This window comes from Elephas maximus, chromosome 8, assembly GCF_024166365.1.
Source record: "Elephas maximus indicus isolate mEleMax1 chromosome 8, mEleMax1 primary haplotype, whole genome shotgun sequence".
Classification (NCBI taxonomy): domain Eukaryota; kingdom Metazoa; phylum Chordata; class Mammalia; order Proboscidea; family Elephantidae; genus Elephas; species Elephas maximus.
Window position 1 is genome coordinate 123238976 of NC_064826.1, and position 26786 is coordinate 123265761.

Below are 26786 nucleotides of genomic sequence, written 5' to 3' on the forward strand. Positions count from 1 at the left end.
GCTCCAGTGTGACCTCATCAACTAATTACATCTTCAGGGACCCTATTTCCAAACAGGGTCACATTCGCAGGTTCAGGGGTCAAGATGTCAGCATGTCTTTTCGGAAGTCACAATTAGACCATAACAGGGAGTAGTTTCTCTGGGGTCCTTGGGGAAACCAGCTGTGCTCCAAGTCTGTTCCATTCTTCAGTCTTCCCACACCCTTCCCCAACTCTGCCCTGGCACCCTCCTCTTCCCAACCTCAGCTTAAAGGCGCCATCTTGGGAAGTGCTCCTCAACCCTTCCGACCAGCTGCACTTTGCCCTTGTTTAATTATCATTTAACTACTTAGTTGTGGATTGTTGGTTTAATTACATATCTATCCCCTCCATGTGCTCCATCGGGATGGGGGCCAGCCCTCCATTCCTGGGCTGAGCCTGGCACACAGTTGTCACTCAGTACATATTTATCTTGTGCAAGAATGAATGAAGCCCCCAAGGTGGGAGATCCAGGGCTAGGCTCCACACCGAGCTTTCTTCCTCTCTGCTCCGGGGTGCTGACAGGGTGTCAGGGTGTGTGTGTCGGGGTGTAGGCTCTGGCATCCTGGGAGCCTCCCTCCATCCCCGGTTCCAAGCGTCTTTCCTCCTGATTCCTGGGTTGCTGCTGTTCCAGGTCACTGGGCTGGAGCCTCCCCCAGATTTTGTCCTTTAAAACTCATTGATTTTGTGCTGACTTTTACAGTACAAATGTCATCGTTAGATAAAATAATTGAAGCAGGTAATCTATTCGCTGAGCTCATACCACCCTGCCCACCCTGCCTGCCTGAGCAGCCAGCAAGGGCACTGCTAGGCTTTGTCACCACCACCAGCGCACCTCTGCTCTGGGGGCTGAGCCTGGCCTGGGGGCGGAGCCCTCAGGCTGGAGACCCTCCCCCATCTGAGATGTGCAGTGTGATGCGAGGTACCAGCTTGGCTGTGGAGACGTTGCTGGTTAGCTCTGGGCCTGGGCTGAGTCCTCAGCCTCTCTGATCTGAAGATGAACGAGAGAACACAGATGGACGGCCCACTCTGTCCCCACCACCTGCAGGGGCCCTTCCCCCTCCCCTCCAAGTGGCTGGGTGGGGTGGGTCTGGGTGCCCAGCTAACCCAGAGTTAATCCATTACTTGAAAACAAACAGAAGCTGGGCTCCGCAGGGAAAAGTGCTGTATAACGAGACGGTCAACCCGCCAATTGTTTTTGTTTTTAGTGGTTTCCTTTAGAGAAGGTGTGTTGTAGCTCAGACATAATTCCCACCCCCTGATTCTGCAAATCTTATCCTCAGAAACGGGTTTCTGGTGCGTGAGAAGGGTCTTGTGGGCATCTCTTCAAAAGCTCTCTGGATGCCCAGTTCATTTAGATGTGGGGCTGGCTGGTGTGTTGCTGGGCAGGTGGGGCCATCGGCTGTTTGTTCTGCTGCTCGCTTGCCTGCGCTGGGCCTTGTGGTGGAGGCAGGGGGGTGGGGAAGCAGGCTCCCGGTGGGTTGTGTGCTTCCTTGGGCCCGGGAGGGGGTGAGGATAGGTCTGGGTGAGGGGGAGAAGGGCCTTGGTTTAGATGCTGTTGGGACATTTCAAAGGAGGCCTTGATGGCAGAAGAAAGCTGGGAAGGAGCGCTGCTGGCCTGCCTGGCTTCCCAGGGCCGGGAGCAGCCCTATCTACTGTGCCAAGGATGGCACTGATCTTAAAGCTGGCCCGGAGGGCCTGAGTTGGGCTTCTGCCCCTCCGGGCTGAGGGCTAGGCCCATCACTTCATTCCTGTGAGCCCCAATTCTCTCATCTGTGAAGGAGTCCCCCCGACCCATGGGTGGCTGTGCAGATTAGGAGACTGAGTGGAGAAGGCCAGGAGTGTGGAGCACACAGTACTGGCTCAGGAAATGGGGGCTCCCCCACCTTGCTGAGCATGTGCACTTCCTCAGTGCCCTGTTGAGGGCCATGGTGGGCTCCTGTCCAAGGGGGGAGGACAAGGAGGAGCAGATGCCGGAGATGAGGCACAGGCCGACGGCGCAGCTGTGCATGGGGCCCCGAGAGTCAGAGCGGGATGGGCACGTGGCTGGAAGGACAGAGCTGGGACCCCAGAGGAAGCCTGTGAACCATGAGCGGATCCAGCCCAATCCACATATGACTTCCCGTTGTTAGCTGCTGTGGAGCCGGCCTCCACTCATGGCGATTCTGTGCGCAACAGAACGCGGTTCTGTGTGGCCCTGCGCCATCCCCACGGCCGCTGTGAGCTGCGGATCAGACCACTGTGACCTATAGAGTTTTCTTTGGCTGATTTTGGGAAGTAGATTGCCAGGCCTTTCTTCCTAATCCAGTTTAGTCCAGAAGTGCTGGTGAGAGCTGTTCAGCATCATAGCAACATGGGTACTGACAGACAAGTGGTGGCTGTGCATGAGGCGTATTGGCAGGGAATGGAACCCAGGTCCTCTGAATGGAAGGTGAGATAGGTGAGACTTAGGAGGCAGTTACCCCTCCCTCCCATCACAGACGAGCCTGCCTGATCTGAGTCCCAAATCTTCACTGGGGAACCCAAGGAGCCCAGGCAGGGCCGGCTTTTCACTTCTGGGCTGTCTGTCCGCACCGTCATGGAGCAGCTGATGCCCACACCTGGGCCTTCCCTGTGAGCCCTGATGGCTGGGGCCTGGGGCTCCCTGGCTGCCCTGCCCCTTGTGTTAGGGGTATTAACTCCCTGGGGGAAGGAGTGAGGAGAGAGCGAAACAATTTTTCCTGATGCAATGAAACCGAAAGTGTGGGCGGTGTGCCTGGGCCAGCTGTGGTGGTGTGCCAGTGTGCCTGGGCCAGCTGTGGTGGTGTGCTGTGCTGGGGTGTTGAGCCTGGGCATGTGGAATGGGGAAAGCGCCATTCGTCTTGCCTTTTTTCCCTCAGAGAAGTGCCTTTTGGCATTTGTCCAGCAGCTCAGTGTGCTCTCTGTGCCGTCCCCTGCACCCCAGAGGCCGAGATGCAGGTGACAGGCAGGGTCTGGTGGTGTTGCACCTAAGGCGGCTGGACTTCCCTCTGTGGTAGGCAGCCTGGCAGGGAGCATGCGTGCACCAATGCCCTGTCTAACCATCATCCTGGGGGGATTTCCTTACCTGCCCTTGGTGTGAGTTGCCAGGTGAAGAGGTAGCTCTCAATGGGACCTTAGAGCTCCAGGAGAGCAGAGCAGGCAGAGGCTGGGAGGGCAGATGAGGGAGGGCAGAGAGTGGCTCCATGATCAGAGAGGGCGGCTGTGCCCAGGACCCTTGATGAGGCTCTCTGTGATGCTCTCCCATGGGAGGGGTCCTGAGGCCCTCGGGCGCCCTAACTGCACTGCCCTGTCTACACACAGCTGGGGTGGCTCCCCGTGGCCTGACTTGCTACTGGGGCACAGGGCCATGCTGCTCCCTGAGTACCTGCCCCAGAGCAGCACTGTTCAACATTCCTGAAGGTGCTGTGTGGACACGTCAGCTGTTGAGCCAGTGACGAGAGGAGAAACAGAGGTGTGATACTTGGGATCCAGGCCTCAGTTGGCAGACCCTGAGGCCAGGGAGGAGTCAGAGGTCGGGACTGCTGAGCCCTGCCCCAGGCTTGCAGCCCTAATGTGGGGACCTGGGTGCCCCTCAGGCCCAGGGCCGTGAGCAGGGACTCAGCAGGGGCCCGGGTCATTTTTCTCTGACTCCTGGCCGCTGCAGAGGAGGTTGACTGGGAAGGATACCAGCTCAGGGGCTTACTTCCTTCCCTCGCTGTCCAGACAGAGTTCTCAGGGCCATGTCCTGGGGCTCTCTTGGAAGAGCCCTTTACCTCAGGCAGCAGGGGAGACCCCGAACATACTGGCTTTAGGGGGAGCTGAGAAGGAACACTGAGGGAAGGTGTGTGTGGGGGACACCACCTTGCTGAGCCTTGTGGATGCTCCTTGGGGAGGCCACAGTGGGAGGGGGTCATCTTGGGGTCCACCCCATGTCTTCATGGCTCTTCTCCTGGATTGAGAAGTATAAGGATCACCGGGCCTCAGCAGGAACAGTGAGGGTGGCCTATGAGTTTGTCCTTTTCCTCCTTCTGTTCTGGGGGCAGTCCCCTCCTTGAGGTGGCTACACCCTCTCCCTGTTAACCTCCCCCTTGCTGCCCCGGAGACACCCACCCAAAGTCCCTAAAGGGTGTGGGCTCCATTTGGATAAATTGCTAATCCCCATATTTAATTGGAAGTAGAAATACACCTGAAAGCCATCCCTGGAACAGGCCCGGCCTCCGCCGGCCACCGGGCTCTCTCCCTGCGTAACAGCCACATTTCCCTCCTGTGAACCGTGTGACAATGGAAGTTCCTAGGGAATAAAACACGCTTGTTTTTCTGCTTTCTCTATTGATTGGGTTTTAGCAGGAAGGAGCTGGATGTAATTTCAGTTTGATTTTCCTCTCTGGTTCCAACTGGATGGAGATGAAGTTATCAATGCCTCCCATCCCGAGCCCTCTCCGTGACCCAGGCCCTTGGTGGGAAGTCTTGTCTTCTGGGCAGGTCTGCTGCGAGTTATCTCTGCTGCCTGTACCCAGGGCCCTGACAAGGACCAGAGGACATAGCTGAGGGCTCTGCAGCACTTTTGGGAAAGGGAGTTTTCTGACTGATGCAAAGATAAGCCGTCCTGGAGACCCCATCAGACACCACACACCCAGAGCCCCGGTTTCATCTCCTAAGCTTATTTCCTGATTGGTGTCCTCCCTGAGCCTTAGGATCCTCATCTGTGTAATGGGAGCACTCAGTGGGATAGCATGTGCCCACCACCTGCCCTGGCACCTGGTACATAGTGCGTGCTTCACACACATGTGTCCCCTTCCTGTAACTGCCTGTCTTGGCTTAGCTCCCTGACCAAGTCACGTATCTAAGTTTTCCACTCTCCCCTTAGGCCACTCACCTTATGAGGCGTCAGAAATCCCAATATCAAAATTCCAAGTTTCCTAGACAACCTGAATGTACTGGGATTTCAGAACATGGCCTGGCCCACCAAGCCACACACACTGCCATCGAGTCAATTCTGACTCATAGCGACCCTACAGGACAGAGTAGAACTGCCCTGTAGACTTTCCAAGGAGCGCCTGGTGGATTCGAACTGCCAACCTCTTGGTTAACAGCCGTAGCACTTAACCACTATGCCACCAGGGTTTCCCACAGCCTGGCATTTGCTCATATTCTCTCCCGACAGTCGCTGGTATCTGCTTGTTCCCTCACACTGCCTCTTGTCTGAATGGTGTGGCTTACACCCTAGATCTCTGTGTCACTGGGGTTTGGGTGGTGAGAGCGGGGGACTTTCAGCGGCTGTGGCTCTTTGGAGGTTTTACATAGCGCAGTCTGGCTGCCGTTGCCAGCAGTGTCAGTGGGGAGGTGGGAGGCCCGGGACAGGCACACGGCTTTCCAAGAGCCAGCTGGGCAAACTCTTCGTAACAAGAACACTCTGGTTCTTGAGATTGAGGGGAATGTCCAAGCAGATGCTGAGAGATGGATGAAAGCTTCCAGCCTCTAGAATAAGGATGCTTTGTTCCTGGTACGCTGAGCACCTGCTCCAGTGGTGCTACCCATCCTGCGAGAGTGGCCTTCCTGCTGCGTGCACCTGTATTCCACACCCTGCCTTCCTGCTTAGGCCCTGTGTGACCCTGGGCAAGCGACGGGAGCCTCTCTGAGCCTCAGCTCACTGCTTATTAAAAGTGGGGATGCTATTCGTATCTGGGATTTTCGTGTGGGCTAAGGTGGTGGGGATGGTTCCTGGCACACAGTAGGTCCTCTGTGTCAGCTGGTGGCCTTCTCCTTTCTGGAACACTGGGGTGCTGATGACAAGCTTCTCTTTGCTCAGCATGTAAGAAGCAAGCCTGTGAGCTGGCGCCAGGACTGGAATATGGGTTGTTGGTTTCTAGCCATTCGGCTCCCGAACACTTTGCTGACCCTGCCTCCTTCCTGCCCTTGCTCTAAGTGCCAGGAGGTACACATCTGAACTTCTGTCCTGCTGGAGACTGTGTCCACACCTTTGGGGTTGCTGCTGTTCCTGAAGTGTTATTTGAGGGTGGTGGTGCCAGGGGTGTGCAAGGGGACCTGCAAGAGGTGTGGTTGCTGGGAGGGGGCAGAGAAGGTGGTCCGGAATGAGCTTGGAACCCCAAGAGGTTGAGACCAAGTATATGCTTTGGAGGAATGTGCTCAGTGGGGAGGGAGGACACAGTGGGCGCTTGTGGGGGACCAGGGCCCTCAGGCAGGGACATGAATGTCCACAGTGTGTGTGTATACACTGGTCCCCTGTATGGAACTCCTGGCCAGCCCCATCTTGGAGACTTAAGGATTGCTATCCTGGAGGACAAGTGTGCTTGGGATTATGAGAGAGGACAAGGATGAGGAAGATGAGGATGGTGATATGGCCGCTCCAGCACTTACCATGTACTAAGTACAGATCACCTGCTTGGCGTGGATTACTTCATTTAATTCTCATAAGAATCCTGTGTGCTTCGTACTATTATTACCTCCAGTTTATAGATGAGGAACAGAGGCAGAGAGAGGTTAAATGAATTGTCCAAGGCAAGTTGTTGGTAAGGGGCAGAGGCCAGTGCTGAAGCTTGTCACTTGCACGGCTCAGCAGGCAGTCATGCTGGGCAGGGCCCTGTCCAGAACGGACAGTGAGGGGCAGGCAGGGCCCTGTCCAGAGCGGACAGTGAGGGGCAGACAGGGCCCTGTCCAGAGCGGACAGTGAGGGGCAGGCAGGGCCCTGTCCAGAGCGGACAGTGAGGGGCAGGCAGGGCCCTGTCAGAGCGGACAGTGAGGGGCAGGCAGGGCCCTGTCCAGAGCGGACAGTGAGGGGCAGGCAGGGCCCTGTCAGAGCGGACAGTGAGGGGCAGGCAGGGCCCTGTCCAGAGCGGACAGTGAGGGGCAGGCAGGGCCCTGTCCAGAGCGGACAGTGTGGGGGCAGGCAGGGCCCTGTCCAGAGCGGACAGTGTGGGGGCAGGCAGGGCCCTGTCCAGAGCGGACAGTGTGGGGGCAGACAGGGCCCTGTCCAGAGCGGACAGTGTGGGTGCAGACAGGGCCCTGTCCAGAGCGGACAGTGAGGGGCAGACAGGGCCCTGTCCAGAGCGGACAGTGTGGGGGTAGACAGGGCCCTGTCCAGAGCGGACAGTGAGGGGCAGACAGGGCCCTGTCCAGAGCGGACAGTGAGGGGCAGACAAGGCCCTCGCCCAGCACTATCTAATTGAAACATACCACATATGTAATTAAAAATTTTCTAGTAGCCACCTTAAAAAAGTAAAATGAAACAGGTGAATTAATTTAATAATATATTTATTTAGAGCAATACATTCATATACCCCAATATTGTTATTTAAACATATAATCAAGAGAAAAAGTAATTCCTGACCTGTTTTACCGTCTTATTTTGGTACCGCTTCTTTGAAATCCAGCCTCTATTTTATACCTGTGTTGTTGTTAGCCGCTTTGGAGTTGACTCTGACTCGTGGTGACCCCACGTACAACAGAATAAAACATTGCCCAGTCCTGTGCCACCTTCACCTTTGTTGGCATGCCTGAGTCCGTTGTTGTGCCCAGTGTGTATTTGGAGTGCCTTCCAACCTAGGGGCTCATCTTCTAGCACTATATTGGACAGTGTTCTGTTGTGATCCATAGGGTTCTCATCGGCTAATTTTCAGAAGCAGATCACCAGGCCTTTTCTCCTAGTCTAGAAGCTCCACTGAAACCCACCCACCATGGGTGATCCTGCTGGTATTTGAAATACTGGTGGTATAGCTTCCGGCATCACAGCAACATCCAGGCCACCACAGAATGACAGACCGACAGCCACTTTTCAGGTGCTCAGTAGCCTCGGGTGGCTGGTGGCCCCCACACTGGGCAGTGCAGGAGCACCCCTTCTCTGTCGTCTCAGGCGGCCCAGCCTGACTGAGGGAGACAGGGTGCAGATCTCCCATTTGGCACCACACTCCTCAATTACATCTCAGTGTCTCCTGGGTTCTCCGCCCCCTGCCCATCGCCCTCCAGCCCAGCCCTCCGAATAGTTTGCTGTCTCTTTTGTCCCTCTGTGACTTCACATGGCGGGTTCTTTGTGTCTGGGAGTCCTTTCAGGGTGGGGCTGGATCTGGGCCCTAAAGGATGGAGGTATTCTGAAAACTTCGGAGTCAGCATGCCCGTACAAGCCGTGGGCTTGTTTCTGCTTCCTTGGAATCAGGGGCAGATGAGTCTGGAGTGGGGATTCCTGATGATGGAGGCCCCAACCATGGACCTGACACTGCTCACTGAATTCTCACAGGAGCCCTTCTTCTTGGGGTCTCCTGTTGTTTCTGACCTCTCCCTCACACATAAGGGAGAAACTTCAGATCTAGAGTTGATGCACTACCATGTGCTTGACATTGTCTGGATCCTGTCCTGCCTTCTTCTAGGAGCAGCTTGAGGTCAGAGCTGGACCATGCCCCCGTATGTCTGGGGGACTTGGTTCCACCCATTGCAGACCCCCTTGACCGCTCTGCACCTGCCCTCACCCCCCTGAAGTTTCTCCTGCCTTAGGTCTTCTCCAGGCCTGTACTCCGTCCAGCCAGTGCTCAGACTTCTTTGGGAGAACCTTCCTCCCTCAAGGAAAGCCTGGCCAAGGGTCCTGTTCTCCCTCCTGTGGCTCTCATCCCACTACCTCCAGAAGAAGCCCTGAGGGCTGTGACCTGTCCCCTCACTGTGATGCACATAGGCAGTGACAGGGTGGGGATGAGATGGGAAGAGGGAGCTTCTTGCAGCTCTTGCCACCTCCACTCGCAATGCAGTGCCTGCACACACCATTGGATCTCTCTTCCTGGTGACAGAGCTTGTGGTGAACTGCTCCTGTTTATCTCCTAATGGTGTTCTCTTGCCACTTCAGAAGGGTAGGACTAGTTCCAACACATTCGTGGTGCTCATTTCTTTCTAACCTGGAAATCACTACAATTACGGTGACAATTCTGACTCAGAACCCACATCTGCTCCTCCAGGTGTTCTTACTAAGTTGGTGAAAGAAGATGCTTGTGGCCTGTGACAGAGCCCACCTGCTGTCCTGCACTGAGGCCACAGGGGTGGTGGGCTGGTGCTGACCCGGGCCCGGGGAGCCTGACACCAGGCCCTGAGCAGTCAGTGGCAGGCTAGAGTGGCTCAGGACCAGCATCAGCGTAGGGTGGTCCCCAACCCCTCAGCCAGCCATTGAGCCATGGCGCTGTGGTGGGAAGAGGGGGTACTTGGCAGAGTGTGTTCATTTTTGACTGTTGGTTTTCCTGGGAGGTAGAGGGGTTAATAGTAATGAGGGACTTTGGGGAGCTAGACATGTCCCTGCACAGCAGAGGCTAAGGGAAGGGACTCTGGGGTCAGAATGACATGGACTTGAATCTTGGCTCCAGCACCTACTTGAGTCTCAGTTTTGCCATTTTAACTTGAGCATAATAATAGAACTGCTCTGCTGGAGCCCTGCTGGCACAGTGGTTAAACGTTCGGCTGCTAGCCAAACAGTCGGCAGTTTGAATCCACCAGTGGCTCCTTGGAAACCTTATGGGGCAGTTCTACTCTGTCCTATAGGGTCGCTGTGAGTTGAACTCAACTAGACTGCAGTTCATTTGGTTTTTTTTTCTTTTTTTTTTTTTGAGGAGCTGCTGGGGTAAATAAATGAGATGGGAATGCAGGGTGCCTGGTTCACTGCCTCGGCTTCCTCCATGGTGGCTGCTCTTGAGGGAGACGCTGTGGGCAGAGGTGGGTGCTCTCAGCCAGTCTTTAAAGCACCCTGCCAGCCCCTCCTCCTCAGCTTGCAGGACCCAGCCCACTCCTGGGCTTCTGCATCAACCCAGAACGGTTGGACCCAAGCTTCTACTCCAGATGGAGAATCACCTTTCGTTAATTAATTCAACCACTTTCTCCAGGTGGATTTATAGAGCAGCTACTATGTGCCAAAGGAACCCTGGTGGCTCCTTTAAGTGCTTGGCTGCTAACCGAAAGGTCTGTGGTTTGAACCCACCCAGTGGCTCGGCAGGAGAGAAGACCTGGCAATACGCTTCCGTAAAGATTATAGCCTGGGAAATTTTATAGGGCAGTTCTACCCTGTCCTGTAGGGTTGCTATGAGTTGGAATTGACTTGATGGCACCCATCAGCAATAGCAACTATGGGACAGGCTCTGTGCTTGGCACTTGCGATATGCAGTGGTGAATAGTTCACTCGGGATCACTGACCCCCAGGGCCATGTTCAGAGGCAGTTGCTGCTGCTGGGATGGGCCCTGGGATATGGAGGCATGCCCAGAGTTAGACAGGTCCCTGGGCTCTCCTGGAGATGGTGGCGTGTGTAGTGATCCTTGGGACTTGAGGCACTATTGTTTGCTTCTCCAGAGGCAGCAGTGTGGGGTGAAGTCAGTCCCACCTGGGTTGCAATCCCGGGTCAGCCTCTATTACTTCAGTTACTGAGCCGCTCTGGGCCTCGGTTTCCTCATCTGTACATTAGGGATAATAGTGCTTCCTTCATGGGTTGCTGGGAGGAGTATATGAGAGTGAGTGGGGACGGCATCCAGAGGTGCTCCAGGATGGGAGTTCATGCCCCTGCTTCCCTTGGCCCTGTGCTCCTGGCCAGGAGGACATCTGCCCTTCAGAAGAGGAGGAGGAGGGGGAGTGGGGACGGAGTTGGCCCTGGCAGCCAAGTTCCTGTGGCTGAGGCTGCCCCTCACCCAGCATTGATCATCCTATTAGCCTAGTTGTCTGCACCTTCCTTGGAGCCCTAGAGCAACCCTGGCATTTCCAGGGCCTTCTATCGGCTGGAGATGGATGCACCTCTTTTTCTGTCTTATGGCAGGCCCTGGCCAGTTGGGGGGATATGATGGATCAGCCTGAGGATGGTATTTTGAAGGAAAGTTCAAATTACATTTCAGGATAATACTCTGCCTCCCCCAGATCGCACCCTGCATCCCATTTGTAATCTGGCCTGAGAGGTTACGGCAGGATGTAACTAACTTGTGACGGGTGGCCCAGCAGTCCCATCAGGCTTGTGGGGCCTGGCAGAGCCGCTTCCTAATTAATACAGATGGGAGTTTAATTTTGTGACTTAGCAGGTGTGTTTTGAACGCTGCGCTGCGTAGGGCCACAGAAGCCCTTGGGCATCTGGGTTGGCTCCTGGGTGGGCAGTCTGGCCACATCATCCAGTCTTGCAGTCCCCGAGGCCCCATGGACCACGGGCCCAATTATGAATGATCTCTGCCATCTTCGTGCTCCACAGTCACCACAGAGGCCAGGGATCCTCTGCTTCCCAGGGCAGGGTAGGGGCAGCAGCATAGACTGCTGTGGGGAGACCAGCTTCCATAGTCAGAGCAGGGTTGGGGCAGCAGCATAGACCCCTGTGGGGAGACCAGCTCCTGTGGTCAGGGCAGGGTGGGGACAGCAGCATAGACCCCTGTGGGGAGACCAGCTTCCATGGTCAGAGCAGGGTTGGGGCAGCAGCATAGACCCCTGTGGGGAGACCAGCTCCTGTGGTCAGGGCAGGGTGGGGGCAGCAGCATAGACCTCTGTGGGGAGACCAGCTCCCGTGGTCAGGGCAGGGTGGGGACAGCAGCATAGACCCCTGTGGGGAGACCAGCTCCCGTGGTCAGGGCAGGGTGGGGGCAGCAGCATAGACCTCTGTGGGGAGACCAGCTCCCGTGGCCAGAGCAGGGTGGGGGCAGCAGCATAGACCCCTGTGGGGAGACCAGCTCCCGTGGTCAGGGCAGGGTGGAGGGGGGCGAGGGAGAGCAGGGTGCTCGATGTCTTCCGTTTCGGAGCAACCTTTGTTCCTCCCTGGGAGTGGGTGTAGTTTCTGATGACGTGGGTGATGTGAGTGAGAGGGTATGTGTGAGTGTGTGTATGTGTTGAGTGCCAGTGTGTGTGAGTGTGTGTTAGGGTGCGTAGAATCAGTGTATTTGAATGTGAGTGCACGTATGTGCATGTGTTGAATGCCAGTGTGTGTTGTTAGTGTATGTATGTGTCAGCGTGTATGTGCCTGTCTGTTAAACACCAATGTGTGAATGTCAGTGTGTGTGTGTGCATGTGTGTATATATGTGTATGCTGACTGCCAATGTGTGTATTAGTGTGTGTCAGTGTGAGGGAATATGTGACTGTTAAGTGTGTGGGGTTGACTACTAGTATGAATGTGTGTGATCCTGTGTGTACTGCGGTGTGCTGGTAACAACCAGCTTTCTGAGAGAAGCCCTGCGCTGTAGTGTTTGCTGATTCCCGTAGCGTGAGCACTCCCACCGTGGCTGATTTGGAGAGATGTGAGAGGATAGAGATGCCTGTAGCACACTATTGTATAGTATTTCTACCCTACAGACACAATAGACAGAAGTAGCCTTAAGAGTATAGATAAAAGTAAAATCTAACAAACTAATGAGTTTTGAGTGTTAATTTTGTTTTACTATAATTCGTTTAACTTTGGGCTTATGTAATTTAATTTATAGTGGCTGAATGTAATAACTTGCTCACAAAATTTCTGAAAATTTAACAATAGATTCTCATGAGATGGTACAAGCTGGCTTAAGCACATCACTGTGTGTGAGCAAGTGTGTATGTGGGTGAGTCTGAGTGTGTGTGAGCAAGTGTATGTGAGTGGATGTGAGTATGAGTACGTGTGAGCAAGTGTATAAGTGGATGTGAGTATGAGTGTGTGTGAGTGAGTGTGTCTATGAGTGGATGTATGAGTGGATGTGAGCAAGTGTGTATGAGTGTGAGCAACTGTATATGTGGATGTGAGCAAGTGTATGTGAGTGAGTGTGAGCAAGTGTGTATATGATTGGATGTATGAGTGTATGTGAACAAGTATGTATATGTGGATGTGAGCAAGTGTGTATACAAGTGTGTGAGAACAAGTATGTACATGAGTGGATGTGAGTATGAGTGGATGTGAGCAAGTGTGTGGATGTATGAGTGTGCATGAGCAAGGGTGTGTGAGAATGTGTGAATGCATGTAATTATGTGTGAATGTAGGTGTGTGAGTGTGAATATATATGAGGAATATGTGAATGTGGGTATGATTGGGTGTGTGTGTGTGTGTATGTAAATGTGAGTGACTGTGTGAGTGAGTTGAGTGTGGGCGTGTGTGTGTGTGTGTGGCTGTGTGACTGCAGACATGTGAGCGTGTGTGAGTGAATGTGTGCAGAGAGGAGGGGAAGCGTTTGTGTACCCAATGTCAGGCCTGGGGCTGAGCCATGTCTTCCCGGGGCTGAGTCTCCTGGCCACCCAGTATGTTCCCTGTCCCTGGTCACTGGTTCACCATCCACAGGCCCTGCGGGCATAACCTGGGCACCCATCATCCTTTGCTCCTTCTTCTTCCTCCCTGACTGCCCTCACCTGGCCCATGTTCAGCCTCTACCTGTCCCTCCTGGGCCACACCCCTGCTCTTTCCCGGGACTGCCAAACTGATGTTTCCAAATCAAACCCCTTCCTATACCCCAGGGAGTGTCCCCACCACCTGGCCTCTTCCAGGGCCTCCATGGTCTGCCCTGTCTGAACCCCAGCCTCATGTGCATGGCATCCCTGGACCCTGCTCCCTGCTGCAGCAAAGAGAGCCCTGACAATGGCGTGTTCACTCCTGAGAGGTGCCCACCTCTGCCTGCCGGCCCCAACGTGGCTGGATGCCAGCTCAGGCCTAACCCTGGTACCCCCGGAGCAGAGGACCCTGCCCCCCTGCCCCCTTCCACCTGGCCCTGCCCACACCTGCCTTTCAGATGGCTCTCTATATGTCCCTCCTTCTCAACTGTGAGGTCTTTAAGGGTGGCAGTGCCAGCACGGCTCCAGTTGGGCATGTGCAGCTGGGGTGCGGCCTGGCTGGAGCCCCTAGTCCTGCCGGGTGGCCTGTGGTAGACCCTACAAGTGTGGTGACATCTGTGAGCCCCTGGGGGTAGCACCACCCTCAGCTTTGCAGGTGCCACCTTTTCAAAGGCAGGCTTCAGAGGAGACAAACTAACCCGAGTAAATATCAAAGAGCAATTGTGCCAGTTAAACACATCAGTTAAAGAAGGTTTGCTCTGAGGTCTAAGGAAAACTGTAAGACAGGGCCCCTGAGCCAGGGCTGATGGGATACAGGGGTGGGGCCTGGCCACGGCAAAGGAGGAGAGAGTAGGACCATGTTCCTGAGCCTCCATAAGCTTGTCTTAGGTGCTTTGTGGCCATCGTCAAAGTTGTCGCTCTGCATTTTATAGAAACGGCCACTGAGGTCAGAGAACTTAAGAGACACACCCAGGTTCAAGGCAGCGTGTGGATGAGCCCATCTCCTCTTTGTCCATCCCAAAGCCCTGACAAGTGCCCTTCTTCCTGCCCAATAGCCACAGCCCCGATAGAAGTCAGGCAGAGCCACTGGGAGCGTGTGTGTGTTTGTGTGTGTGTGGCAGGGGGTGAATGCATTCACGTGCCCTCCAGGGCAGCCCTAGTGCACTGACTTCGTGCTTCTCTGTTCTTCTCCAGCCTCAGAGGCTTGACTGTGGTGGCCAGGAGGGGTGGGCTTGGTGTGGCTGTGTTCTCATGCCCTGGTCTTGGCCTGATGTCCTCCTTCCATCGTGTGGTTTCTTGCCCATTTCAGGAATGCCAACATGGTTATCTTCCTGGGTGGGACACCATCCTCATGCCCCTCATGTCCAGTGGAACCATCGGCAGGCCCCCCAGTGGGCCATTGGGCCCCAGGAGGCCTTGATGCCCATGTCCTGGTGGCCTGGAGCACTCTCCCTACCTGTCCACCTAGAAAATGCCTCTTCTTCCTGAAGTCCCAGCCCATGGACTGCACTCTCAGATGGCTTCCTGAGACCTTTCCCCCTGACACTACCTGGCAAGCAGCCTCCTCCCAGGTCCTTCATTGTCCCTAGCACAGGCCTTGAGTAGGGTGGGCCAGTGTCTGATTGTCTCGGCGCCACAGCAGGGCACCACACTTGCTTGGTGAGGGTCTTAGTGGTGAGGTGAGCAAAGGGCTGGTCCTACAGCCTTGTCTGAGGGAGCCTGCATGATGACCAGGGAGCCCCACATGCACCTGGCTGCTGCTGGTCTCCCAGATCAGGGGGGTCTGCTGGGGCAGGGGAGACAGGAGTGCAGCTAGCAGGGGGTGTCCCTGGGTGACCCCCGGCAGTCTGCAGGGTGGGAGCCAGCCCAGGGCTGCTTCCAAGTTAGCCCAGCGAGGCTGCTGTTTCTGGGAATGTGGGCTTTTCTTACCAGTGGTCATTTCCAGAACTAATGGGGATGCTGCATCTCACTGGGTGATGTCAGGTATTGATTCTGATTGCAGATGAACAGCTGCTAATGGCACCCCTCAATCCTTCATCTTCCTTGGAGTCGTCAAAGCTAGACTTCCTCACTTGACTGTGGTGCTGTGAGGTGTCTCTGGGGTTCCGTGGGCCGATGGTGGGCCTGGGATGGGCCAGGGAGGCCTTGCCTCTGAGTGTAGCAGAGAGCAGAGCCTGTCACAGCAGATAGATCTGGGTTTGAATCCTGGCTTCCAGCCAGTGGCTTATCTGTGAGATGGACACCATCTGGTAGTCCCTTGGGGTGCTCAAGGGTTGGATGAAGTGTGGGTGTCAGGCTGTGGTGAGGATCACAGACCTGCCTCCTTCTTGTGCCCTGGCCGGACATGGGTGCAGAACTCTGGTTCTAGAGTCAGAGGACCTGGATTCAGACCCTGTAAGTCCTATTCCCTACTGGCTGGATGGCCCTGGACAAGATGTTAATGTCTGTGCCTCGTGTGCTCCGCTGCAAAGTGGGGAGTGTACAGGCTCTTATGGCATCAGGTCATTCTAGGGATAAATGGGAAAAGACATGCATGGTAGTTAGGGAAGCCCCTGCACCAGGTCTGCCATCAGTAGGCACTTGATGTAAGGACTGTCCCAGCATCCCCAGCTTTGGGACCCCTTGGAAATGCAAAGGTGGCTGTTTTGGATCAACACTTGGAAATTATTTCTCCAGATTTGTTTCGGAATCTTACTTAAATTAGAGAGAAACGTGGGACAATATCCAGAGTGCTCTGAAATCTCAGACATGGGCCATTCCTCCTGCTGGTTGTCAGTTTTCTCACCTGTGAGATGGGGACGTTATCCCTACCCCATAGGTTGTCCAAAGGGAGAAAGGAAATGGAGCACCTAAGTGTTCTGGTCCCTGACCTGCTGGGGACCAAGGACCTGAAGGGGCTGGAGGCTGGGTCTTCCTGGGGGTCTTGTGCGTACCCCCTAGATCCAGGGTCTTGCTCCTTCCCCGATGGACCTCTGGGTGGCCTGTTGTAAATGCCAGTCTGGATCCTCATCTGGAAGAGATAGCATCAAATGCTGGAGGACTTTGAAAACCATCTCTGTGAATCCAGGAGAAAGAACTGCTGAAATCAATACCAAATACCTCGTGAGTGAAAGGCGACGGGAACATCAAACTTTATTTGTGAAAATTCTAAGAATCATTAGCATATCATGGATCCTTTAAAAATATGATCTCACTCCATCGATGGAAGGGAATTGCAAATCAAAGTGACTATTTATTGCAGTGGGAGTAAGGGACCTGCCAGATTAAAAAGAAAAAAAAACTAAAAAGTATTGAAGGAGCCAGAGATTTGAGACATGGACGACAGTCACAGATAAACACAGAATTTTATCCAAATACTGGAACGCAATTCAGAACAGAAGTTGGTGAAGAATTATTTTATAAACCCATTTTCATCATAACATGTGTAAAATGCAAATTTTGATCATTATGTAAATTAGTTACTTGGTGTAATTTACTTAATTCAAAGCACTTAATGCAGCGTGGTATGTTTTTTCCAAGTGCCAGAGTAGACGTTTATTTTAAATTGTTTTTAATCTTGCTCTTCCAGCCTGATTATTTAAAATGTTTTTTTCCTTGTGTTTGTTTCTGAAAAATGGAAAGGAGCAGAACTTGGTGGGAAGTGGAACATGTAATAATCAACAGATGCCCTCCATGGCAGGGGCTCCAGGAAGGGACTCAGGGATGCTTACACATAGGTCCCGCTACCCGAAATGTCACGTGTGTGCAGATGCCCCATGTAGCGTACCCAACAGGCATCACCCAGAGGGTCCATGTTCCCTTTCCAGAATCTGCTCTTCTGTGGTTTCATGGCTATTTCTGAAACCTGTCGGAGCAGAACCAGTTGCAGCGGCCGTCAAGTCATCGCCGACTCACAGTGGCCCCCGTGGGTATCAGAGTGGAACTATGCTCCACAGTGTTTTCAGTGGCTAGTTTCTTGGAAGTAGATCACCAGCCTTCTTTCAGTGTGCCTCTGGATGGACACAAACCTCCAACCATTCATTTAGCAGCTGAGTGCGTTAATCATTTGCACCACCTGGTCAGAGAAGGGAGCCCTGGTGGCACAATGGTTACACACTTGGCTGCTAACCAAAAGGCTAGCAGTTCGAACCCACCAGCCGGTCCTTGGGAGAAAGATGTGGCATGAGCTTCCGTAAGGATTTACAGCCGTGGAAGCCCTATGGAGCAGCTCTAGTCTGTCCTATAGGGTGGCTGTGAGTCAGAATCGACCCGACTGCAATGGGTGTGGCTTTTTTGGTTTTGGATCAAAGAAGGAGGTTCCTGGGTCTTTATCGGCTCCTATTATATGCAGAAATTAGTTCTCTTTCTCAGAGTTTTCAATGACATTTCAGCCACTTTAAAACTTTGGAATTTCCATTATCGCAGGAGGGAGAGCCGACCTTTTTAGTCTTCTATTGTGTCGTCCGCTTGTCAGGATGGCATCTCCCTTCTTGATGAGCCTCCAGAACAAGAGAGATGATTTGCTTATTTGGGAGCCCTTTGGGGGCGTTCCTCACAGTGCCGATGAGGAAGAAGGTTGGGAGGGAGCTGACAGCCACCAAGCATCTATTTTGCACAGTGCCAGCTGGGATGTCAGCCCCTCCCTGAAGGAGCCCAGCGTGCCTGTGAAGACAGTGGTGGGCTCTGTCTTGCAGATAAAGAAGTGGACTCAGAGAGGGTGTTTGCCCGAGGCCACCCAGCTAGTGAGGGCAGGCTCTGAGCCCATGCTTTGGTCATGGCCTGCACTCGCAGATGGCTTCTTGAGACCTTTCCTCCTGACTACCTGGCAGACAGGAAACAGCCCCCTCCCAGCTCCCTCACCATCCCTAGCATGGGCCTTGAGTACAGTGTGCCTCTCTGATTTCTGCTGAGCTCCTTGAAGGTGGGCTAGCGGGAGGAGTGAGGCCACAGGCCTGCTTCTCCTGTCCTCCTCCCTGAGCTTTGCCTCCTCAGGCCACCATGGGAGAGGGTGGGTCTCATCTGGGGAGAACTGTCACTCTGGAGGCTGACTGGGACCTTAGACCTGACTGTTGCCTGGGCAGCTGGGAGTGTGGCCAGGACAGAGAGCCTTCCTCCCAGACAAGGCCTTGGGCAAGCAGACTTGGAACTGGCCACGGTGTTGCTAAGGATGGAGGACATGGCTTTGAGGGGCTTCCTGCTCACCTGGGCCTTGGGCGTGCCTGCTCATGGCCTTGCTCACGCATGACGGGAGGCCCAGCTCCTGCTGTACTGAGCGTGGGCTCCAAGTGCATTACCACATCTCTGGCATCCCTCTGCTGATTTCCCAAGGCCCTCTCTGTGCGCCTCCTTACTTCTGTAGAGACGTCCTCTGTAACACATTTGGTTTGCATGCATTTGTTTATTCATGGAATGTAGCCTGCAGAGAGCCCAGGTCCCAGCCTGGCACAAAGCGGGTGCTTGGCTAATGGTAGAGGGTCTGCTTGAGGGCCAGCCTTCCCTGCGGGACTGAGATCTCCTTGAGAACAGCTGTGAGGTGTTTATGTGCACTGCTGTAGTGCCCAGCATAGGGTGTGGCTTGGAGCAGTGCTTAGAAGATATTTGTGGAAGAAGGAAGGGCGGAGAGAGAGGGGAATGAAGGAAGGAGAGAAGAAGGGAGTGAAGGAGAAAGGGAGGGAGAGGAAGGGAGGAAAAGAGGAAGGGAGAGAGGGAATGGGTGGAAAGGGGGAAAGGACTGGAGGGGAGAAAGGAGGAAGGCATAGCTGGGCAGCCAGTGTGTGGGCAGGAGGGGGATGAGACGGATTTGGGGCAGAGGGGAGGGGTTGGCTTGGAGCTGCAAGCAGGTAGCCTTCGGGACCTTGTCTCTTGGGAATGGCAGATGCTTCCTCACCTGACGAAGCCTCAGCCCTGTTTCTGTGACTGTTCTATGCCTGTGACAAAGTTGGGGGCATTTTGAGTTGGGAGTGGTGGTGGGGGTGGGCATAAAGGAGGAGGAGAGCTTGGGCAGGGGTCTTGGGAATGAACGTTAATTATGGATAAACTGCATCTGGGGAGAAATTTGAAGCATCTATTTGGGACCAGCTAGGGAAGAAGTAGAAGAAATCCATAGAATCAAAATTGTGCCTCAGCCTTTGGAAAATTTGCCAATTACCAAAACACTTTTAACAGTGAACTTTTCTGGGTGTGAGGTGCAGCCTTCATGCGTACCTATGTACGTTACAGATTGTAAAATATTCTTCATGAGTGTGCTCTGTGCTGGGGTCTTTCTCAGAAATTGAAAAAAGTGGGAGAAGCAATTCGAAATGTGTTCTTTCGTTTCAATTACTTTTCAGAAAGAAAATGCTTGAAATACTCAGTGACTATCTGATTCTTTCAGAAGTGGCCAGATAGTCACACCTGTAACTTAGACTTATAAAAACTCTGCCCAATTCCAGCTCTTGCCTGGTCGGGCTTTGTCTTGGTCAGATATGTGGCCACTGTGGTTGCTAAACCCACTCTGGGCTTCAGGTTGGCCCTTGGCTTTGGTTCCCTTCGATTCCACGAACTTTACTGCCCTGACTCTGAGCTAGGCACTAGGGGTTGGGGGTTGAATGGGGAAATGAAGACTTGGTTCCTACTTCCCATGTACTCTAGTTGTTAATTTGGGGAGGCATTAATTCTGACTAGAAGGATCTGAGGTGGCCTCAAAGGGGAGGTATGGTTTGAGTCGGGTTTCTATGGGGCGGGGGTGGGACTTTGTAAACTTCGAGGCAGAAATGTACATCCAGGCAGAGGGTGTGTGTGTGGTGTATGTGGTATGAGTGCTGTGTATGGTGTCTGGTGTATGTGGTGTGTGTGCACGTGTGGTGTGTATGGTATGCATATGGTGTGCAGTGTGTGGTGTGGTGTGTGTGGTGTGCCTGTATGGTGTGTATGTCTGGTGTGGTGTCTGTGTAGCATGTAGTATGTGTGGTGTGTGTGTGGTATGTGTGTGTATAGTGTGTGTACGTGTGTGTGGTGTTTATGGTGTGTGCTGTGTGTATGGTGTCTGCTGTGTGTGTGTGTGTGGTGTGTGTCTGTGGTGTGGTGTGTATGTAGTATGGTGTGTGTGGTGTCTATGGTGTGTGTGTGTGGAGTGGTTTCTGTGTGATAATATGTGTGGTGTGTGTGTGATATGTCATGTGTATTTGTGTGTATATGCACACAGGGACGGAAGATGTCCAGGGAAGGGCAGAGAGCTACTGTTTCTGGAGCACTGGGTGCTTGGTTTCTGGTAGTAGTAGTGGTCGTGGAGGTGGGTTATGTTGACAGAAAACAAAAATGGCAGAAGCTGTTGGGGCTAGAGGGTCTCTGCAGTCCCAGGCTAAGATGTATGGCGTTATGTGTGGGCACAGTAGCGGTCTCTGGGTGTATGGCGTTATGTGTGGGCACAGCAGCGGTCTCTGGGTGTATGGCGTTATGTGTGGGCACAGCAGCGGTCTCTGGGTGTATGGCGTTATGTGTGGGCACAGCAGCGGTCTCTGGGTGTATGGCGTTATGTGTGGGCACAGCAGCGGTCTCTGGGTGTATGGCGTTATGTGTGGGCACAGCAGCGGTCTCTGGGTGTATGGCGTTATGTGTGGGCACAGCAGCGGTCTCTGGGTGTATGGCGTTATGTGTGGGCACAGCAGCGGTCTCTGGGTGTATGGCGTTATGTGTGGGCACAGCAGCGGTCTCTGGGTGTATGGCGTTATGTGTGGGCACAGCAGCGGTCTCTGGGTGTATGGCGTTATGTGTGGGCACAGCAGCGGTCTCTGGGTGTATGGCGTTATGTGTGGGCACAGCAGCGGTCTCTGGGTGTATGGCGTTATGTGTGGGCACAGCAGCGGTCTCTGGGTGTATGGCGTTATGTGTGGGCACAGCAGCGGTCTCTGGGTGTATGGCGTTATGTGTGGGCACAGCAGCAGTGTCTGGGTGTGCTGCAGCACATTTAGAGACTTCGTCTCGCTTACCTAGGCCATGTTATCAGGAGGAATCCCTCCCTGGAGAAGGACATTACGCTTGGTAAGGTAGACAGTCAGGGAAAAAGAGGAAGATCCTCAACGAGATGGATTGACACAGTGGCTGCAACAACGGGCTCAAACGTAACGATTGTGAGGAAGGTGCAGGACTGGTCAATGTTTTGTTCTGTTGTACGTAGGGCGCTATGAGTTGGAACCAACTCGATGGCACCTAAGAACAGCAACAACAGTAGTCTCTAGAAGGCTTTTTGTTTACTTATATTTGATTGATTGATGCTGAATGTATGAAGGAGAACGGGGCATCAGGATTGGAGGAAGACTCATTAACAACCTGCGTTATGCAGATGACACCACCTTGCTTGCTGAAAGTCAAGAGGACTTGATGCACTTACTAATGAAGATCAAAGAGCACAGCCTTCAGTATGGATTACACCTCGACATAAAGAAAACAAAAATCCTCACAACTGGACCAGTGAGCAACATCATGATAAACGGAGAAAAGATTGAAGTTGGCAAGGATTTCATTTTAGTTGGCTCCACAATCAACAGCCATGGAAGCAGCAGTCAAGAAATCAAAAGATGCATTGCATTGGGTAAATTTGCTGCAAAGGACCTCTTGAAGGTGTTGAAGAGCAAAGATGTCACCCTGAAGACTAAGGTGCTCCTGACCCAAGCCATGGTATTTTCAATTTCATCATATGCATGTGAAAGCTGGACAATGAATAAGGAAGACCGAAGAATTGACGCCTTTGAATTGTGGTGTTGGCGAAGAATATTGAATATACCATGGACTGCCAAAAGAACGAACAAACCTGTCTTGGAAGAAGTACAACCAAGAATGCTCCTTAGAAGCAAGGATGGCAAGACCGTGTCTTGCATACTTTGGACATGTTGTCAGGAGGGATCAGTCCCTGGAGAAGGACATCATGCTTGGCAGAGTACAGGGTCAGTGGAAAAGAGGAAGACTCTCAACGAGGTGGATTGTCACAGTGGCTGCAACAATGAGCTCAAGCATAACAACGATTGTAGGGATGGCTCAGGACCGGGCAGTGTTTTGTTCTGTTGTGCATAGGGTCGCTATGAGTCAGAACCGATTCCACGGCACCTAACAACAACAACAACACACTGAGTGTCAGAGCCTGTGGCAGGGAACAGGGCCATGTCCACAGCCACCCGCTCGCCCCCAGCCAGAATTGCCATGGGGCCCCACTCCCCTTCTTGGTCGTTTGTTTGGATCTCAGTGGCCCTTGTCATAGTCCCACTGACATTAAACATAGTGGAGAGCCCTCCTCCTGGCCAGCCGGGGAGCCAGGGACCCTTCTGGAGTTCACACGGTGTCCACCTCCTGGGGTGCTCACAAGGTTTGCAGAATGGAGGCCATCTTATTTTGCTAATGCTGCTGTAACAGAAATAACACAAGTGGGTGGCTTTCTCACAATTCAGAAAGCTCGAGGTCTGCATTCAGGGCACCAGCTCTAGGGGAAGGCTGTCTCTGTTGGCTTCGTGGGAAGATCCTCGTCCCTGCCAGTTTCTGTTCCTTGGTTCCCTGGTGATCTTCACATGGCCTCTATCTTCCCCCACTTGTGCTTGCTTCTCTGTCCGATCTGCTCTTTTTATTATCTCAGAAGTGATTGCTTCAGGACACACCCTACACTGATAATGGCCTCAATAATATGACAAAGAAAACCTATTCCCAAATGAGATTTACGTCCACAGATAGGGAGGTTAGGCTTCCAACGTGTATTTCTGGGAGACACAATTCAATTCCTATAACAGACATGGAGCCGAAGTGTGGGGAAGGGACTAGCCGAAAAACAGCAGTCTGGTTGAATGAACGTTATTCCTGTTGACTTTGAATTTCATCAGTGACTAGATGGGCCTGGGCGTGCCTGTGGGAGGGTACAGTCTGTGCACTGGGCAGGCCTAGCATGTCCTTTGGGAGGTCTGGCCCCAGCCCAGGAGCACAGCTGCAGGGCATGGTACAGGACTAGCTTTGCTTTGGGAGGTGGGATGCAGGGATGGGCCAGGTTAAGGAACCATCCTAGGCTTTGAAAAAGTGGCATATTGGTTAAGACTTTTGTCTGCGGGTGACAGAAATCCAACTCAAGTTGGCTTAAGCAACAAAGGGAGTTGACTGACTTGTGAAACTGAATATCTCAGAACAGCGGGGTTCAGGCACAGCTGGCCCAGAGCTCCGGTGACCTCATCATGATTGTGCCTTGCCTACGGACCTCCTCCTCTGCACAGGCTCCATTTGTTGTCAGGTCTCCCTTTGGGGAAGCCAGATGGCTTAGATAGGGCTGCTGAGAGATTTGGGCCCTGATTCAAAGTAAAAGCTATCCTCGCAAGGGTAAATTTGTACTAACGTGTAGTGTAGCTGGGTGCTGGGCCCCCCTGGATGCTATCCCCTGGGAAGTCACTCCAGCTTCCATACTCCTCTCCTGCCTGGTGCTTGCTTCCTGCCCTCCTGGCAACCAGAGGTGAGAACAGGCCTCTGTGCCAGGTGCTCCAGCCAGGGACAGACCAAGTCTCTGGGGGCCACCTGGGTCATCTGCTTATCCCTGAGTCAGTCAGGAAGTGACATTCTGGTTGGCCAGGCCTAGGTCTCATGGCCTGGAGTGAGAGTCACATGGAAAGTGAATGGGAGGTAGTCTCATCCAGGAAGACCAGGGTGCCATTACTGGGGTGGGGACCCAGGTCTCTGAATAAGACATGGTCCCAGGCCTCAGGATTGGGATATGAGGGCACAGGGAAAGAGCAGCACCAAGGGCTGGAACTGGTTGGTGTCCTGAGGCTGGGCCAGGGCAGATCAAGTCAGGCAGCAGCCTCAGCTTACTAGCGAGTGGGAAACAGAGCGAGGTGAAGGGAACTGGGTCCACGCCTGGGCCTGCCAGCACATGTGGCCTCGAGGACAAACTGAGAACTGGGCTCATTGGTTGGAAGGAGGGAGGGAAACGGAGCTCATCAAAAGGAGCGCTTTTGGGCTACAGGACTTGTAGACAGCAGATCAGGCTCCCCATCATGGGAGCTGTTGAGGGACACAAGGACTAAATGGGTATCTTCCAATCTCTGATCAGTGGACCATGGAGGCAAACTTGAACCCTGGGCCTGCCCCCTATAGTGATGGCCTTGGAATATCCCAACTCCTGCCCCAGCCCTGGCTGCCCTCCCTCTCCTGGGAAGCCTAGGAGGAGAGTGGCCATATGGGTTGAGGATGTGGGACTTAGATGCCCTCCAAAGCCTCTTCCCACTTACAGACAACTCTCTTCTCTTCCTACTCTCCCCTCTCTGCTCAGATATCCGTGGGCTTCAGAGCTTCCTGGACCAGGCCTCACGGCTGGGCCTTGATGTCTCTTTACAGAAGGTAGATAAGAACATCAGCCAGGTGTTCACCAGCCTCTTCACCACCATGAAGACAGAGGAGCTGAACCGCTACCGGGACACGCTGCGCCGCGCCATCTTGCTGCTCAGCCCACGTGGAGCCCACGCATTCATCAATGAGGTAGGTCAGCCTGTGCCCGATGGCTTGAGGCCAGGGCTCTTTGTGGGGACGGCTCAGCTGGGCTGCAACAAAGTTCACTGGTGATGGCCGGAACAGATGTGGAGCCACACACAGCCTTGAAGGGGGATGCAAGCACGGCTCTGCTCCTGATTGGTCCCAGACCGGTGACCAAGGCCTGGCCAGCCCCAGAGAGGCTGGGGGCAGCTGGGGTGGAGCCTGTGACCCGTCACTGCCTGGCTTTTCTGGGGCAACATTTGGCAACCCCCTCCCCCTTTTAATTTCAGTTTCTTTGCTGACAGATATAAGCCTCTAGGGGTAAAATAAATTTCCAGCTCTCTGCAGAGGGGGGAAGCTCTGCCTTGGGGTTCGTTAGCACCTGCAGAATGTGTTTGCTGCTGATCGCCAGGTGATACGCGGAGCGTGGGCCGATCGGCGGGTTTTTGAAAACGCCTCTAGTAGGGGTTAGGAACTTCTAGTGAAGACAGCACCTAGCCGCTTAAAAAAAAATAAATAAATAAAAAAAAAATTTTTTTTTTTTTTTTTTTTAAAGAATCCATTAATTTGAGGACAGACAGCTAGATATATTCTAGGAACTGGCCAATGGACGACAGCTCGGTGATCTAACGGCAGAGAGGGGAAGGCTGGGCTGGTGGTATGTCTCTGGCCTGGGTGGGCTGTGGGGACTGTGCTGGGGCAGTGCTGTGCTGAGAGCAGGCGTGGACTGAAAAGGCACAAGGTGGCTGGATACTCCTGCCCAGTCGCCGTCTCCTTTTAGACGCTCTGTGTTGGAAAGTAAGATGAAGTAAAAGGCAGAATGATGCTAATCCCATTTGCTGTACTTTGCTGGCTGGTTCTGTGTTCCCTTGTAATTAATTATAACTCAGAATGTTGCCTTGTGCTTCAGGACCCAGCATGAAGGCCCCTGCTGGAGAACTTAAAATTCCAAGTGGTTAATTTGGTCCAATTGACTGGCAGCCCTGGTGCTTTTGGGCTAATCAGGTCTGGATGGCACCAGTGGCCAGGGGGCTGTGATGTCCTGTTGGTTCCTGGCATTTTCACCAGAACGTGTTCCGCTGTGTGGCCTGACTCAGTTCAGTAATGGGCAGCCCAGGACGTTAGCATCGCTAATGTGTTCTGCCCTTCTCAGAATGTTCCCGGCAGTGTATTTCCAGAAGTCTGATCACAGAGCTGCTTTGCTGTCGCTAAATTCCCCAGCCTGCTTCTGCTGCAGTGACGGTGTGGGCTAAGTGCACCCCCAGCCTCCTTCTTCCTCTCCTTGCTTCCTTTCCTCTGTTCAGCTGTTAAGCACAGGAGTAGAAGGAAAATTGGCATTGGAGTTATATAGATTTGGGGTCAAGTCCTAGCTAACCCACCTACTATTTGTGTGATCTTGGGAAATTTTCCTCTCTTCAGTTTCTTTATCTGTAAAATAGGGATGAAGGAGATGGCAGATATGAAGCAGTTCGGACACCGCATCTCAATCAGCATCCATTCTCTTTTTGCTGTACATATTCATGCATTTTCCTTCCAGATGAATTCAACCCCTGTCTGTTTCTAGACCTTATAAGGATTTAGACCTAGCCAAGTCTGGTAGCCCAAAGGTGTTATTTCCAAATGATTAACTATGCAAACTCCTGCAGTGTTAGATACACTTGGCTAGGCGTTGGCCCATTGCCTGCCTGCTTTCCCAGGCTGCATTTGGAAAGTCTTGCTTTGCTGGGTGTCACAGCGCTGGGAATGCCTTTGGAGTGGGTACTTCTAAGCGGCAGGAGTGACAAGCACCTGTAATGGTGGCAGTCTGTGGGGAAGGACAGGGTCTGGGCTTTGGGCACAAGGCCACTGCCCCTGCTGTCCCCTTCCACTCCTGCTGGGGAGGGCCTTGGGCTCTGGCCCAAAATCCTGGCCATCAGGTCGGGGAGGAAGCCCCATTTCCTGGGACCACCATGTGCCTAGCCCTTCATATGCATTCTCTGGCCCTCACACTTTGCAGATGAAGAAACCAAAGCCGAATTAAATGAGGTGCTAAGATCACACAAATAGCAGCCAGGAAGGACATGACTGGAGTCCATGTTTGATCAACTGT

The 26786-nt window shown here is 53.3% G+C and overlaps 1 protein-coding gene across 1 annotated transcript in view; it reads left to right on the forward strand.

The window, feature by feature from the left end:
• Positions 1-26786, forward strand: part of GRID1 (glutamate ionotropic receptor delta type subunit 1) — a 984507-nt gene that overhangs the window by 233959 nt on the left and 723762 nt on the right. Inside the window, exon 4 of the mRNA XM_049894341.1 lies at positions 24498-24703. Within this exon, the coding sequence (XP_049750298.1) occupies positions 24498-24703 (206 nt within the window). The remainder of the gene's footprint in view (positions 1-24497; positions 24704-26786) is intronic.